This window comes from Cryptomeria japonica, chromosome 1 (genome assembly GCF_030272615.1).
Source record: "Cryptomeria japonica chromosome 1, Sugi_1.0, whole genome shotgun sequence".
In the NCBI taxonomy this organism is placed as follows: Eukaryota; Viridiplantae; Streptophyta; class Pinopsida; order Cupressales; family Cupressaceae; genus Cryptomeria; species Cryptomeria japonica.
Window position 1 is genome coordinate 708,626,743 of NC_081405.1, and position 17,889 is coordinate 708,644,631.

General features: G+C 36.1%; 1 protein-coding gene across 3 annotated transcripts; it reads left to right on the plus strand.

Moving 5' to 3' along the window:
- Positions 1-1,664: 1,664 nt before the first annotated feature.
- Positions 1,665-17,371, plus strand: LOC131062501 (ubiquitin-conjugating enzyme E2 34). Of its 3 annotated transcripts, none has more exons than XM_057996168.2 (10): positions 1,665-2,214; positions 5,411-5,542; positions 6,508-6,562; positions 6,894-6,932; positions 7,314-7,377; positions 7,555-7,616; positions 7,739-7,778; positions 7,925-7,952; positions 8,184-8,275; positions 16,800-17,371. In XM_057996168.2, the coding sequence occupies exons 2-10, from the start codon at positions 5,486-5,488 to the stop codon at positions 17,086-17,088; spliced, it is 726 nt and encodes a 241-aa protein (XP_057852151.1). In that variant the 5' UTR covers positions 1,665-2,214; positions 5,411-5,485; the 3' UTR covers positions 17,089-17,371. The 3 variants fall into 3 exon arrangements, with proteins under 3 accessions (XP_057852151.1, XP_057852152.1, XP_057852153.1); XM_057996169.2 differs by having other exon boundaries at positions 1,977-2,214; positions 5,414-5,542; XM_057996170.2 differs by having other exon boundaries at positions 1,977-2,214; positions 5,428-5,542.
- The last annotated feature ends 518 nt before the right edge of the window (positions 17,372-17,889 follow it).

A 17,889-nucleotide genomic window follows, 5' to 3' on the forward strand; every position in this document is an offset into this window, starting at 1 on the left:
TCTCTTATCATTCAAAAGTTAGTGCACTTTTATTAACTATTTCATTTGCCAATGTTATAAACCTAGATTTCCACATATTAGTGCTAGGCTAAAATGTAATAATTAAGTAATGTGTACTACATATTGAAGGATAATTACACAATTCATTTGATTTGGACGAGTTTAACTTAAATGCAAATTTATAATACATACCAAAAACTTTCTAAGAGTAGGATGAGGAGGAATCGAATTCGATGCTTGAGTTGGAAGAGGTTGTGTTAAGGATAGAGAAGAAAGACAAGGACGTGGTGTTAGATGTGGATAGGTCAAGGTGTTCATTCTTAAGGTTTGGTCTTAACAACCTCTCTAGATGTAAAAGTAAGACTACACACTTATAAAATTACATTGCATTGTAAGACAATACTATTGTTGCTACTTATGTCAAACATATGAGTAAGCCTAGAATAAAATGTATTCATTATGAGTAACCATAATTGCCCAATTTTTTTTTTCAATTCATTATCAATGTCATTTCAATTGAATATGAATAATTAATATAATTGAAATTTTAGTATTCAATCAATTTGTGAATAAGATGCATACATATTCTATCATAAAACCAATATTTGTCATCTAGGACAAATATAATGAAAAATCATAAGAACTATATGTAATTTTCATACAAAATGACTCTTTCGACGACGAGAGTAATTTTATATCTTCAATCAATATTTGAATAAAGATGCATACATATTCTATCACAAAACCAATATTTGTCATCTACAACAAATATAATGAGAAATCATAATAACTATAAGTAATTTTAATACAAGGCGACACTTTTAATGACAAAAGTAATTTTATATTAATTCACTCTTGCCACCTTGAAACAAAAGAAGTATGAAGACAATTATAATAATTTTCAATAAAATTTCAAACATATATGATATAGCATTTTTTAATTAAGAAAAATAAAAAATCATGTATGATGGTTCTTTTAAAACAATGAATTGAAATTTAATAAAAAAATTATAAAAAAGAAAACATAAAGTTGCCTTTTTATTTAACATAGACCAATAAGATATTATAAATATAATTCATATTACTTTTAGAAAAATGGGAATTATACTGATAAATAATCAACATCACAAACAAAAATTGCTACTAAATATTTACATAAACTCCAAAACACATCATAAAAGTACAAAAAGAGTGCTAATACTAACCCTTCTTAACTGACACATCATATACAATATAGCCAAACAAATAAAACAATATATGCATTTTGTAATTGAGAAAAAAAACAAAATCATACATGATGGGTCTTGTAAAACAATAAATTGAAATAAAATAAAAAATCAATAAAAAAGAAAACATAAAGTTATCTTTTCATTTGACTAGAAAAATAATTCATATTACTTAAAAAAACAAAAACATACTAACATTAACAAATAAAATAAAATAAATATAATGATAAAAAATACATAGATAAATAATCGACCTCACAAACAAAAATGAATACATGGAACGCTCAAACCTCATCCCGACAAAAACCGACGAAAAAGCTGGTTTAACTAGCCACACCCAAGGTGGCTCCCTTACAGGTTTTTGTGTTTTCGTGTGGCCACGGTCGCAAACCATGAAAAAGCCGATTTAACCAGCCATGTCTAAAATAGATTTCCCTGTGGATTATCCTTTTCACGTGACTAGGGTCGCAAAACATGAAAAAACCGATTTAACCAGCCATGTCTAAGATTTCCTAACGATTATCCTCTCACTAGCTCGCAGGCCAATTGACATGGATATCTTTGAAATTAACAAAATATATATATATAAACTCCAAAACACATCATAAAAGTGCAAGAGTGCTGATAGTGACCCCTCTTAACCCTAAGTTTAACCCAACCCTTAACTGCAACCTCAACCTCTAATTTAATTTAACTAATCCCTCACTTGTCGGCCCCGTCATGAGATTATTTCATAATAATAAATCTATTGACAGATAATTGACTTGTAATTCTTCGACGATATTTGGGTTGGTGGAAAGACCCTAACATTTGTCGCGCTTCCAAGCAAAAGTCCAAACCCCTGCTATATTCATTCATTACAACAAACAAAGCGAATTTAATCTTTTTCATCGCTCTGAACAACGCACATTGCTTTACTCACGCAGAAATATCAAGGCAATTTTCTTTTTCGGTCGGCGAAGGATCGAACCCGCAACAGGACATTCTGGTGAGTTCTGCAAAATTTTCTCTGAAAAATATGAGGTATTATAAGGTCAAAATCGGTCTGAATATGATTTTTTCTCTTTTAAACAAAAAATCGTTAATCAACTTTTCAAATATGGTTTGTTTTCTGTATATAGCTTGAATTGTTCTCATTTAGGGTTTGATCGAGCTTCTTATACCAACTTTGTACAATACATGGAGGGTTTCTAGGGTTTGTAACGAATGGGCTTTGATTTGCCAATGTAATTGTTGATACATTAGCTGTCTTTCTTCTGTCGAGGTTTGATCTGTTCATTTGAGGCATCAATTTGGATGCGCGTGTGGTTCGATCGGCTCTTAAAAGTAGGCCCTGGAAAATCTTCAGGGCTTGCATTGGTTAAATTTTCTCCATGTAAGTGACAAAAAGATTGAATAAAGTAGGACTTAGTGTTTGCATCGGGGGAATGCCTTGTGTGGTGGTTTCGTCTGGTAAGCTAGGGCACCGACTTGATTATGTTTGATTTTCTTTTGGCTATGCGATCTACTTTTTGGCGAATTTTCAGGGTACAGTTTAACATGACTCTCTCTTCTAATCGACGAATGAGTTGCGACCTCTATTCTATCGTCAAATTTATTGTGACCGTGGATTGAACTTGTTATTTCGAAATTGAAGGATTAAGTCATCCGTGTTATGCATGGTTGCACAATGAGTGGTACACCCTGGCTGGATTAAGTGTTTTTCATTGGCTGCATTTAAATCAGGAAAAATAGGGAATAGCATGCTTTTTTCGCATGATTGAGTAACAAACTGTGCTCATGTTTGCTCAATTGGATTTTTATTTTTATGTTTCAAGATGTGTTTTGACTGATTTTTTGTTTGGTTTAATTGATGTGCATGCAATGCCTGAATGCCAGGGGAAACAAACTGGGATGGGTTTCTGCGTTATGGTATTCTTACAGAGGAGTTTGAATTTTTTGTCCTGAGATTTACTTTGGTTGGTTTGATAGTGTGATAATATCTTGGAATTTTAGGTCTTGAAACTTGAGAATTTTTGGGGGTGAATAAAATTGATTTCTTATGTTAGATTTATTAAGAAAAGTAAATTGGTTGGGTTCAATGGCAGTTTAAAATATGTACTTATAGAGTCATTAGAGTAATGACGACTCATTGAAGTAGTCTTGAGATGACTAAATAGTAAAAACTATGTGTCAATTCCCTCGAAATTCTGATTAATATTCCTGTGAAAACTTTCATCTACCTAACAAAAACATGAGTGGGTTGTATTTGGGTTAATCCCATACTGTCATGTAATCAGAGACTAAACTAGATAAGACATACATGTTTGAAAAGCCATGCCAATGGAGAAAGAGGCTAGAGGGCAAATGGCCCAAAGTGACAAATGTTTTCAATTCTGCTACTGCCTACTAACAAATTCTTAAAGAGGCTTGTGACGTAAATGGGTTTCTTTGCCTTGTAATTATTATCAATATAAATAAGGAAAATATCATTAGAGTAATGCCACTCATTGAGGTCATCTTGAGATGACTGAAAACTGCATGGGGGGCAAATTCCACAAAAATAAAAAATCTGTGTTCTATAAAATTTTCTGCTTTTACATGTTTATTTTGATTAAGGCGGTTGAATTACTTTGCCCTAGATTTTTAATTTGGATGTTTTAATGGCATTATAAAGTTTTTGCGATTTTAACTCCCGAAACTTTAGTTTTCTGGGGACTATAAAGATAATCTATTTAGGATAAATTTATTTGGAAAAGTAATGTAAGGTATTTTATATGATAATCAATGTGAGATATTTTATATGATGATAATTTGCAATTGTTGAGGAGTAAGTTTTGGAGACAAAAGTAGTATAAGTTTGATTTGAATTAAGGAAGAAGTTGTAGAGAGAGACTCTGTCTCGTATTTATGAATTTTACTTGTAGAAATCAATTTCATTATTCATTGTTTATGTATTTGTGATTAGAATTGCATAGTGCTTTTTACTTTTTGCATTCATCTATTTTTCGATGGATGATAAATCTGTCTTTATCATGGTGTGGATGACTTTTTTCTTCTTTTAAACAGCTTCATCCATGAATGCTTAAAAAACATGGAAAACTATTTTCCAGCCTCTTTGAGAGCAGATATAGTGATAAATAAAATGAAACGAGCCTCTCCTTGATGTAGGGTAATCATCATTTCTTTAATATATCATCTCCTACGGAAGCTGAAATCTGTTATTTTGCCATAGGCACTCTTGATGGTTTGTGATCATCAATCATTGTCTCTATAGGGTGAATTTATCCATTTTGTCATTCATCACTGTCATTTTCTTTAAGAGGTTGGATTTCTTCGTACTCTGCATTCCTCTTGCTAAGTTTGATGGCGCCAAGTCTGTGATTCTAATATGCAATGAAATGAATTTAGAAAAGAGCTTCCTAACATGTCATGTATTCTTAAAGCTGGCAGGCTGCCTTCAGATATCATTGCTGTCATTTATACCCATTCGTTTTCTGTATAGGATAAATTTTGTCATTCCTAATGTGTCACATATTCTCAAAGTTATTAGGCTGCATTCTAATCATCATTATCATCATTATATTCTGTGTAGGATTAATTTTATTAATTTTGTCATGGGTCCTCTAAGTAGACTGTAATCATCATTTTACAGGGGCTGGTTCTTCATCTTGACCATTCCTATGGCCGTTTTTTGACATTTTAAATGAGTTTGAGAGTCTTAGGTTTCAGACTTTAAGTTGTTGTTTAGACTAATTTTGAAAATTCTTTCTTGAACTGTTAGGTGTTCTCAAAGCTAGAAGGTTTCCTTGATTATCGTGGTTATCTTTTATCATGATTCATTTTCTGTATAGAACTTTGTCACTCTGTCATGGGTGGTCCGAGTGAACTATACTCATCAATGTCATTTATTATTTTCAATAGAGGGTGGGTTTTCTTCATCTTGATCATTTTTCTGGCAGTTTCTAGACATTTTAATTGAGTTAGATAGTCCCAATTTTGAGATTCAAGGTTGAATGCAAATCAATTTAGAAGAATATTTTCCAGCCTGTCATTCATCCTGAAAGTATGCTAGTTTACTTGGGAGTGCTAGAGTTGGCATTTATAGTTAGTATGATCATCTGTGTGAATGCAATTTCGTAGTTCTTTTTAAATGGATGAAGTTTTGCCAAATGAATTAAGATCTTCATGAATGTGATCCGCAGAAGGCATTTTGAACCAGGTAGTAGTGGCGGTCTGGCTTTTGGAGGATCTGTGGGTAGCCTGTGAGCATTTGTCTGATGGCAGAAGCAGCCTGTGTAAAACGTCTGCAGAAGGAATTTCGAGCTCTTTGTAAGGTATGATTTATTTGATCTTCCATTTGAGTTCAAGACAAAATAATAATGGCTAGTGTGTAATAGAGTTTAAGAAAGTGCTTCATGTGGTGCCGTTCTTCTGATCCCAAATGAATAAAAAGAAAATGATGAATATTTTTCATTATTGTCTTGAGGAGATCCAATAAACTCCATGAGACATTTCAAAGTATGCTATGAATTCAAATGATATTGGAAAATAGAAGGAATTCTTGCAACAAGGGGGCATGTCTGGTGCATAATATCTTTTCTCCCTATAGTAATGCGTAAGTCCTTTTAGGTGTAGTGTTATACTAATTCTTTGAGCAGTTCCTATGACCTTCCATACAGAGATTCCTCAAAAAAATAATAGTTTTAAAGATTTTAGATATTCACAGTAAGACATAAAATCATGTCTCTGGGATTCTGGATGCCACTGTGTACTGTTTTGAATTTGACATTGAGGTTTTTTTAAGTTTTCTTTAAAGATTAGATTTTTTGTTGTAGTAAAAGTCAAGATTGTAAACATTTAATTTTTATAGGGACTATGGCAAAACAAAGTAACATTTGGCAAAGGGAAAATTCAAAATCAAATGAAATATGGAACAAGATTCAAGGCAATTTAGATTATAAAGGAAGCTGTGAGGCAGGGAATCAGCATGATAATAACAATAAAATGAGAGTTCCAATATGTAGACCATAAAAGTTTATGTGGGTCGTCATGATCAATGAATGAGTTGCTATATCAATGGGGTCCATGCTGAAAACATTTAAAATTCATTTTACAAAGAAGCTGTGGTATGATGGGGAGCAAGGAACTTTTATATAAATTCTTCGTTCTTCTTTTATTTTGGTGGAATATATATGGAAAAGGATTTCTGAGCTTCATGGTGTAGTTTGAACTTGTTTTGTAATTAGTTCAAGGATTTTCTGTTGGCTTGTAATCACTTACAGGTCCATTGTACATGCAGGAACCGGTTCCCAATGTTGTAGCCCGCCCTTCTTCCACTGACATTTTAGAATGGCGTAAGTATCACCTATGTTTTTAAGTTGGTCCTGGGCCTTGCTTAGCTTTTTTCATATAAATAGCTATAACAATGGAACTAACTAAATATCTCCCCATACAAGTTTCAAAGTGCATTGATGTGTTACATTTTTTTATCTTGCAATTCTCGTTTTCTTGGGTTTGCATTTCATTTTATCTAATATATTTATTATGCTCTGTGAAGTTTTTCTGGTTTCTTATACAATTGAACTACACGGTTTTTAGTTATTTTCGTCTTAGAATATCTCAGTTTATCTTGCTTTGCATGGTGGGGTACGTTTTTCATATGCTGGTCTTTTATAAAATGTGCAGATTATGTATTGGAAGGAAGTGAGGGCACACCGTTTGCAGGTAAGGTCACAGATTTACCGCAATAGTATCTTCAACTGCATCTCAATAGGATCATCAACTATATGTTTTCTGTGGTTTTGGGAATACAATGTGGGATTGCCGCATTGGTTTTGTTCTGCTCAAATTTCTTAATTTGTGTATAGCGTTAGTTCTTTTCTGTGCATGGGCACCTGTAGATTGTTCATGCACTTTTGGTGTGGCCTAATTTTAGATGGCTTATGCTCTCGTGGCTTGGCCTGATTGTGGACATTTATTGCCCCAGAAACACTGGCACTAGACACCTCTAGTGATGCATCTCATGTTTTCTCATTATTTAGCAAGATATCTTTAATGTAGGTCCTATTGCTTACAGCATACATTGTTCACTTTAAATTTGATCAGGAGGAGTATACTATGGCAAACTTAAATTTCCACCTGAGTACCCATATAAGCCTCCAGGCATCAGGTATCTTTCTTATCTTCTCATATCAAATGTGACATCCTTGTACATAAAGTTAAGTTGTCCACCGATGTAATTTGATTGTGAAATCATTTTGAAATAATAACTTAATTTTTTTTTTTCATTTTAATTCACAATAAATCAATCTATTAATTACAATGTTTCTGTTCATTGCCCTTGTAGCATGATTACACCAAGTGGGCGCTTTGCAACTCAAAAGAGGATATGCATGTCTATGAGTGATTGTAAGTTTTTATAATGGTTTCCACGCGATTCAATTTGGTGCTAACTTATCTTATTCTTATGCTTCCTGCAATGTAAATTTATTCGGAAATTTTATCACTGTGTTTGCTTGTGTATTGTCCAGTTCATCCAGAAACATGGAATCCCATGTGGTCTGTCTCAAGGTATATATGAAGTTTAATTGAATATTATTTAATAATTATGTTCTCATGAATTTTGTAGCTGTCTGATTTGGGAAACTTATTACAGTTCAATTCTGTGTCAATATGTGATTAACTGATTGTCATTTACTGTGAACCCATGGATGCAGCATTCTAACAGGACTTCTTTCCTTCATGGTAAGTTCATCTGGATTTTTTTTATTTGCCTAGTATTTCTGCTTCTAGTTTGGAGCTTGTAGAAGCATTTTTTCAGAATATTGTGAATTATTGATATTGTTCTTGTTTGGATTGTGCTTTTTGAGTGTATCGATAAAACCATCTCTCTTGAAAATGGACATCAACACCAATATCAAACTTTCTGGGTCTGTATGATGGGATAAATATGCATAAATGTTTGTACCTGTGCAGATGGACAACAGCCCAACAACTGGCAGTGTCTCATCGACGGTGGAAGAAAAGAAAAGACTAGCAAAGTCTTCTCTTGCGTTCAACTGTAAGAAGTGAGTATTGCAATACAAACTTTGTTTTTGTGTGTTTGGAATTTGTATAAATAATATTTCTGGTTTGTCTTTCATGATGGATACGAGCGGAACAGTTAAGCCTATTAAATTTCTTACTTGTTATACAATCAGTTCAGGTTGATCTGGATAAAAACTTGTTTTGCAAGTGGTTCTAATTATATTTTTGAAGCTTGCTATTATGGGGCCTGAGCCCATTGATCATGCAAACCCTAAATAGCTCAACAAGAGAAAAAATGGCCTGCATGAACCACCCACACAGGGATGGAACAGGCCAAAAATGGAAGCCAAAGCAAAATAGACAAAAAAATAACCAGCCAGCCAAAAACAATGAATTACCGTGACCTAAAAACTAGACCTGAAGGGAGTTTGGAAATTCCTCACCAGTCAAAGAGCACAGCTGTGACCTCTTCTGTAACCTGGTCAAAAGATTTGGCAGTCAAGCCCAATTGCTAGAACTACAATAGATTTCAATGTCACATTACCCTGACTAGTGGGTTGTCAATACCAACAAACTATACACTGTGAATGAGTTCCACCCTTACCCTGTTTTATCTAATCTGGTTAATTTCCTCTAGATTGACATACGAGGGAATATGCACTTGAGATCTCCAATAGGCCCTTTTATGGGATACCAGAAGATGTCTCTTGACCATGTATAAATCATGACAGAATGTGGTGAGAGTTCAGATACACCAATTTAGATTCCTTATCTTGACTTTCACTATGTGCACATCTGTCACCGTCTGACCTGCAGCACCTGAAATATTTCCTCAATACTCTCTATTGTCCTCTTCTATCACTGCTTCTTCTGTGGCATTTTCAGGTGCAAGGAGAAGCATTTCAATAGCCACAAATCTCTGCTGATAGGATAGCTTAACCCAAATTTTCATAAACATCAGATTTGGGCAATGGAAAATTTTACATAACCCATGATCAAAGACATGACATTGGGGGCTGAGGGTCATGGCTACATCCTACAGTCCAATGATTCATAAGTTCCACTATGAGGAAAACCCCAAACATCAGAGGCCACGAAACCCCATCAAGCCACATGGGTGCAAGCAGGATCCTACAACAGATCAATCATCTCACAAAACTCACCAGACTATCATAGAATAGGAAGAAGCCACTCTTTATTCTCCATCCCAGCATGTCAGCAATAATTATCCAGTCGTTGGGACATGAGCTTATACAACTCTTGAAAGTGTTGCAACAAGACCATGTAAAATTACCTCATAATTTTATCACTTATAAGAGGTGAGAAAGGGGAAAGAAATATACCATTTTTAACAACCTTTTTTATGTTCGTGATAATAGTGTGAGAAGGAAATAAAATCAAGCTTCTGCATGTTAGGGTAGCTTCTTCGAGCAAGCTATGAAGTGTCCAGTTAGGACCCTTCCCCTTATGAAGACTATTAATGACAATAAGTGAATCTCCTTTCACAACTAGAAGATGTTTACACCCTTCTGCTTGTGCCGGAGACAGTCCTGCCGTTACTTCTTCCTACTCAGCTTCATTATTACTCCTTTTGCCCAGGAGAAGCAAACCACCTGTGATCATATCCCCATTAGAATAGTCAATGATGAAAGCAACTCTAGCTAAACCTGGGTTTCCTTGTGAAGACCCATCAAAGTATAGCTTCTACTAGTCATTTGGAGAGGTTTCTACCTGTCTCTGTACCTTGCTTCTAATTGACTATTAGCCCATTAACACAGGGAATCATCTGAATATTCCTCTCTCAAAATGATAATCACTTTTATAAGACAGGGAGGCAGAAACTTGCAGAACATCTCCTTCACACACGTCTTTATGGAACTTTCTGTCTGCATCCAGCACTGATGTCGAGGAAGTTCATCACCTTACAAAACTCTGCAGTTTTGTTTTAACCAAATTCCCAAAGTACTTGCATGAAGGTAGACAGCCTAGGGTTCCCATAGGGCCAAAGATAGATATGTTGTCACACTGTAGATGGCAATTCGGCAATACCCAGCTCATCCCTAACATGGAAATGAACTTAGACCATGGTGCTATGAAGAAGTTGATTAAGTGTTTCTTCGGCAAAAAAGACAAAGAGGGAACTTAGAAGGACCATTGAAGGATCTCTTCATTAGGTTATCAAATGTCAGCCAGACAAATCCATTGTATTTTGGTGCAAAAATGCACACAAGATTATTGCTATAGGCCATAGTTGAACTACTCGTGACTCGGCTCGACTCTCCAAGCCCCTGGGAAAAAAACTTGGGGAAAACTTGGGAAAAACTCGGAAAAACTCGACGAAAAACTCGACAACTTAAAAACACGCTTAAACTTAGTAAAAAATGCATTTGTTTTGCAAAATTCAATGAGAAGATGCATCCAATGAGTCAATAAATGATAACACAAAGGAAACAAGCTGATTCTAGATATATTTAAATGCAAAGTGTCTACAAAATCGCATCCTCATGAGGAATGCTGATGGCTGGAAGCTTGGAAGCAAAATAGTAAATTACTAAATGGTATTTGTAAAACAAAAGTAAATACATCATTACAAATTACAATTACAACTTCCTCTTCCCAGCTCTAGCAAAAATTTGGGGAGAGGTAGAACTAGAGGGTCTAGACTGTCTAGTCGTATAAGTCTGCTGTGGGCGTGACTGTGCCTCCTCGCTCGGTATGGCTGATTGAGACTCATCCTCCATCCTGGATGAAGCTATGTCTCCACCTGCTTCTGGCACTGGCAATGAATCCTCATCCTCCTCAATGTCATCCAGTATGAAACCAAATCCACCCCCTCCTCCATAGCCTGCCTCTCCAAATCAATGATGTCAGTGTCGGAAAACAATGGAGGCTGCTCTTGTGATGTCCAATGATTGTAAGGATCTATATCATCCAAGTCAATTGGACCACCTTCTAGTTCTTCTATCTTCCTTACGCGCAATTGAAGATTATATTGCACGTAGACAAGGTCATTGAGCCATTTCTGCGCTAACTTGCTCCTCTTCTTCGTGTGGATTGCTTCAAACAAGCTCCAATTGCACTCGCAATTGGATGAAATGCAAGGTTGACATAAGACTCTGAGGGCAAATTTTTTGAGATGTGGGGTGTTTCCACCCCAATTTTGCCACCAAGCATCTACAAAATAAATAAAATGGAAAAGTTAGAAAACAAAGAGAAAAGAGAAACCATAATTTATCAATCATTTTAGTCTTTAGATCCCAAAATCCAAATGGCAAATGTTAACCCTTGGGTTTGAGTGGTTCTTCCTCTCCTAGCCAGCTCTGAAAAGGATAGCTTACCCCTTCCTCCCTCATAATTTTGGAGCTCACTCACAATGAGGTCTCTCTCCTCAACATTAGGTACCATCCTCTCAATGCATGTACTGAGGCCCTCCATGACTTCTCCATTCAAATCTGAGTAAGAACCCTCGAACTTAAAATGAGGGTTGAGGAAATACCCTATTGCATGAATGGGTTGGTGGAGCTGATTGTTCCACCTCCTATCAACAATTTCCCAAATGGGATCAAATTTGAGCCTATCCCCTTTGTAGTAATTTTTGATAGACTCCTTGGCCCTATCCATGGCGTCATAAAGATATCCCATTGGGGTTTTATCCCCATCCACCAAGCGAAGAACTCGAACCAAGGGCTCTGACACCTACAATTGAAAAATACAAATAATGAAGTTACAAATTAGTAATGAGAGACTTGAATCAAGAATAACTAAAATTTAAAAATTAAAGTTTTGAAGTAACAACTTTCACAATCTCTGCAGCCCTTTGTGCAAATTGGCTGTCGAAGACTATGCATGCGACAACCTCTCCTTTAGGCTTCTTTGAATAAGGTGAGTTAAGCCATTCTCCACTCACAAACATTTGTTTCAAAGAAGTCAATGCAGCAAGAAGGCTTTGCAACGTCAAGAAAATTGTTGCAAACCTTGTGACACCGGCTCTCACCAAATCTTTCCCTTGGGTGTGCTATCTCATCAAATTTAGGACATATATTTGGTGATCCTCCTTGCATCTTCCACAACTGGAGTCACCCACTCAAGTTTTCCTATGTCCTCCAAAAGAAGGTCAAGGACATGTGTTGCACAAGGTGTCCAAAAAAGAGTGGGGTGCCTCTCTTGGAGGATTCTTCCTGCAAAAGAAGAATTTATTCTTAAGAAATATGCAACCAAGTAAAACAAAGCCACAACAAATGAAAATATTGCTAATGCTTAAAGGTGATAATTTAAAAGGATTCTACCTACCCTGACACATATGTTGCTGCATTATTTGTGATGATTTGCACCACATTCTCTACCCCCACCTCCATGACGACATGCTCCAACATTCCAACCAATGTTTCTGCATTTTTCACCTTGCTGGAGGCATCAACAGATTTGAAGAACACTACATTCTCCTTGCAAGCAACCAAAAAATTGATGATGGTGCGGTTCTTGCCATTTGTCCACCCATCAGAAAGAATGGTGCAGCCATAATTTGCCCATTCAATTTTTTGATCCTCCATCACTTCTCTTGCCTTAGCAACTGCATTTGTGAGCAACTTGTAAGTGCAAAGTGAAATTAGGTCTTAGTACACAATTTTGATTTAATAAACAAGAAATCTAAAAAATAATTAAAAATGAAATCAAGTGGACTATGCAGTAATTTACTAACCTCCCACTCAAATCCCTGCGAGAAGGGGCCTTGTACCCCTTTCCTGAAACTGTCATAGCAGTCACCAACTCAGCCAATAAGCATTCTCTGCCACATTGAATGCAATGTTGTTGAAGTACCAAAAATCAGCTACTGCAATGTCAGTTTTCTCATGTACCTCCTTATTCCATCGAGTGGCCTCTAATGATGGTTGTGCTCCGGGTGTGTTCCTAGGCACAAAATAATCACTTATGGACCCTGATTGTGGTGATGGAAGTGGAACAGTGCTAGGTGCTCTACTAGAGGAAGCAGAAGCAATGGGTGAGGTGATGGTGGGTTTGCGGATACGTGGGCCATGCCGAGAGCCCACTATGCCCTCAAGTGCTTCTTGTTCCTCTTCAATGTCAACATAAACACTTTGAGATTCAGCTATGGCTGATCTCATGGCTAGCTTTGCCCTCTCCTTTTGCAATTTCTTCTCTTCCCAGCTGCAAGTAGGGCATTCATTTGTCTTTTTATTTCTTCATTGGTCCCAGGGCATGCTCTAGCATCATGCCTATCTATTCCTGCAAGGTGGTATTTGAGGTGGTTGATGCCTCCATGAAGTATTTTCTCACACTTTATGCATATAACTGACCTAGGATCAGGTCCCTCATAGGCATACCTCCATGCCCCATCTCTAGCACCTCTAGGACGGGTGCCTATATATCCAGATGGGCATGGATTTAGTGGCCATTGCTCCCTTGCCATGATTATTGCTTACTTAACCTACACATACAAAGTGAAAAAAAAAAATTAACATTTTAGTTAAACAATTTAGCAAACTATGTACATTAGTTTAAATAAATTTAGACATCATTCTAAGCTTTTTTTTTTTAAAAGAAGGGTTTGATTTTTTTTTGAAAACTAGATTCTTCAAAAAAATTGTGAAAATTCAACAAAACTTGTCAAATCTAGTGTTAAATCTTGTGCAAAGAACTTAGAAATGATTTAGACTACCTAGGAATCATTTCTAATCAATCTAAATGCAACAAAAAATAAACAAATTGTTTTAAGAAAGCATAGAAAAAAATTAAAAACACTTACCTAGGAATTTGATTTTCCCTTCAAATCCACTTGGAATCACTCAAAAATCCTTCCAAATCACCTTCCAAGTCACTCCAAGTCAACTTCCCCTTACTCAGCCCAAAACCCAATCAGAAAACAAAAAATGAATTGGCTTTTTGCCGTTTTCGGTTAAGGCAAATAGGTGGGCGAGTTTTTTTAACGGACTCGCTGAGTTTTTGGCAAAAACTCGCCAAAAACTCGGCGAGTTTACCTGGCGAGTAGAAGTCACAACTTCTCGCCAGGCTCAAAAACTCGGCGAGTTTTCGGCAAGTGTGTAATCTATGCTATAGGTCATTTCAAGTGGAAGAAAATGCCTATTTTTGGTAAACTCATTTCCAGATTTAACCTTGTACTCATTGTGTTTATTATCCATCGAACAGATTGAATCTTGACAAAGAAGCAGAGGAGGATGCATCTCCATAAACACAGCAAACAACATATCTTTCTGGACCCAAGGGATCTTAGAAGGCATCTAAAATCTTTCCAATGACAAGACAATCTGCTTTTCATCACCATTTATACCCTACAATCATTAACTTTTGAGCCTCATTTAGAACTAAATAAGTCTTGGGTCTCACCTAAACCTTCAACACTGGAAAGAGGCTCAAACTAGAAGTCTGCCAGTTCTCCATTTCCAATATCACCAAACAACTCCTTATTCCATTTCTTAAGCTTCATTTTAACAAATTCATCTTGTGCCAATCTCTGGGTGCTGAAGCCACATCAACTCAAATTTGAATGGACAAGAAAGGGGGGATTAGAATCCAAGGAATTATTAAGCTAAGCAGGGCAGTGATCAGATACAACAATTGAAAGTATCACAGATTCATTCTGCCAGGGTTGGATTAAGTTATTAACCATTCCGGAGAGACCAAAAATAATTAATCGTCTCTACTATGCAACAAAAACCTTTCCTTAAGTTATTCCAAGAAAAGTGACCACTGTAGGAACTGGATCAAACAAGTTACAATTAGAGACAAAGTTTTGAAAAATTAAAACTGAGTTGAGCGATAATAACCACCTTTCCTATCTATCATGCTTGGTATGGCATTGAAATCAACACCCAAAAGAACCTCTTGCCCTTCTAAAAGATCAACTTGGGTAGAAACCTCCCACACTCTCCTCTTATGGATAGGCGAGGCACGACCATTTTGATTTATCACAAAACCTTGTATTTTATAATGGAAAAATTTAAATATACAACATATCCAATTAGAACTTTTAGGAATCAAATCTAGCTTTTAAAACTCAATCCATCAAGTCAGCTTCTGAGCATTTTTGTTTCCTGCATCAACACTATATTTAACACTAAGTTGGTATTTAACTTTCTTTTGTTGGGAACAATCAAATCCATAACATTCCTAAAAAGGATCTTCATTGCTCCAGAGTTATGTCAAGCAGACTTTCACTTAATTCTTTTTACCCTCCATTATTAAACTGTCTGGAGGGAATTTACCACCATCCAGTTTAGTGCTTTTTATTCAACCCAACACATTCACCAAGAATCTGCTTTGCTTCTGCTAGTTTTAACTGATCATCAAGCTCTTCTTGAGCTGGAGGGTACTTCTCTGACCGGACCTCCTTTACTTCCATAGGCTCTTTATTTTTTTTGAGAACTCCTTGATTGCAGCATTTCCTTCCAAGATAATTATCTATCTATACAGGATCCAATAATCCCCCTTGATTGCAGCATTTCCAAGTTTCTGAACCTTTTCTACATTCAGAGATGCAACTAGAGTCTGGGTATCAACTTATACCATTTTTGGAAAACTGTCAGCTCAACAAAATCTCTAGAATACTGAGATCTAACAAATCCTTGCCTTCTAACTAAGCCACTGCCAAGGAATCAGGGGGAGAGGAGGGTTCTCCATTCACCTTAAACTGATTTGAAATTTGAAACTCACCAAAGGGTTGTGGCTCAATTGGTTGTCCCAATTGGTGAAGATCAAAACATTTTACATCTTCATTTTCCTAGCTTAGTGAAAACCAGGGGAGAGATAGAACTAGAGGGTCTAGTCCTAGGAGTCCGATGTGGCTCCTCCACCTCGCCAAAATGAGGTTGAGGTAGTCTACTGATTACTGAAATTTGGCTTAAGTCTGAAAATTTAAAAGATCTTCTAAAATCTAGAATTTGCATTATAACCCCTAGAGATCTGAAACCACTCTCAAATGTCCTGCCAATGTATATATTCTGTTGAAGAGAATGAGACTGACTTGAAAAAAAAATTGTGTGTTTTTTGACATTTTTGGGCCTCTTTTAAACAGACTCGCTGAGTTATTGCCGAAAATTCACCAAAAACTCAGCGAGTTTTGGTGGCTAGTCAATGGTGTTATTACTTGCCTGAGCCAAAAACTCGGCTATGCCATTCATCAAGGTTCAAATCCTTAGGAGGTTCAATAAGGGATGAGACTGGGATTGTTCCATGGGTAACTTTGGCCTAATGTATACCCTCCAGTCCTTGGCCTAATGTGACATAAAATCCTTATTAAAATAAATTTCTCTCCTTTTTTTCTGCTGAGTTGGATCCAAGAGCTTTCTGGATAAAAACCTTATGACCTCCATTATCAAAATGCGGATCCAACTGTTTGAAATCAAAGAGGTGCCTGTTCCAGCCAAGCTTCCAGCCTCCTCTGCAATACACCGTCCTCTACAATGCATCCCCCATATTGAAATCAAATTAGTTAGTTATCAAATTCATAGAATGATTTCTACTAAATGAATCAAATCTACATCAATGATTTATGATATTCATTGTAATTAAATTGCCAACTTCATGCAGTGCTACATTCCGTAAGATCTTTCCAGAGTATGTGGAGAAGTACACAGAACAACTAAACGCAGAGAAAATGGAAGCTGAACTGGCATCAAAGAAAGAGGATGCAAGATCTTCCATTACTGTTCAGGAGCGATCTCAAGCAATTCAACCAAATAGAAAAGAGACAGAAATTAAAGGGCCAAAGCAGAGAGGATTGAGGAAGTTTCCAATGTGGCTTTTAGTACTTCTGATGGCAGTTTTTGGTAGTGTAATGGCATTGCCATTGCTCAGTCTGGACCTTGCTAACATATAATAGTCTCTGTTGTCTGTTATAACCTCCAATGGAATTTCAGAGATAATGTTACTGTGACGGATGTCTCAATCTGCTTTTGTAATCTTAGAAACTGTACAGAAATCTTTGGAACATGTGATTGGCTTTGTTTTAGATGATTATTATGTGGTCTTATAACCTCTAATGGAATGGCAGGGAGATAATTTTTCCTGACAGATATCTTTGAGCCTGCATTTGTAATTCTAGAAACTGTACAAAAATCATAGCAACATGTGAAAGCTTTTGGCGTTGGTTCGGTTGATTATTATGTTTTCTTTTATTGAGCTTTCTCTTGGCCAAGAAAACTACACTAATTTTTTATCAATAGAATATACAAACGGCACGGATCATTTATCAATTTTGGATACCGACACTTAATTTGTGGTGAAAACATTGTGTTGAAGACTTATTTCATTGCTTTGCAAAAAGGGCAAATTTTTTGATGGATTTATAAAACTCATCTTAATGACGGAGTAATAAAGTCAATGAATTTGTTTGTCCAATGTGATTTTTAAGTATGGATTAATAAACCATTCTTTACCATCAATGTTTGAATTGAAAGAAACGTTAGTCATGCGTTGTGACATTAGAATATGGGAAATTCGTATTAAGATATTAGATGCTTGATACAAAGCATGAATGCTCTTATTTGGTCTGTGGTCTCTTTTGCATTTGTATTCCACTCAGGACATCTCTAAATTAACTTGATCCCATGTTTGTTCTTTCTCACGGATTCGCTTTTCTCCCAGGGTATCTCAGATAACTTTGTTTTGCCCATGAATT

What these genes read in the sequence shown, in the direction of transcription:
- LOC131062501 (XM_057996168.2), top strand. Translation starts at nt 5,486, where the DNA reads ATGGCAGAAGCAGCCTGTGTAAAACGTCTGCAGAAGGAATTTCGAGCT. An exon ending in TGAGGGCACACCGTTTGCAG is followed by an intron (nt 6,933 to 7,313) that starts GTAAGGTCACAG and finishes AAATTTGATCAG; the next exon opens with GAGGAGTATACTATGGCAAA. An exon ending in CTTGCGTTCAACTGTAAGAA is followed by an intron (nt 8,276 to 16,799) that starts GTGAGTATTGCA and finishes AACTTCATGCAG; the next exon opens with TGCTACATTCCGTAAGATCT.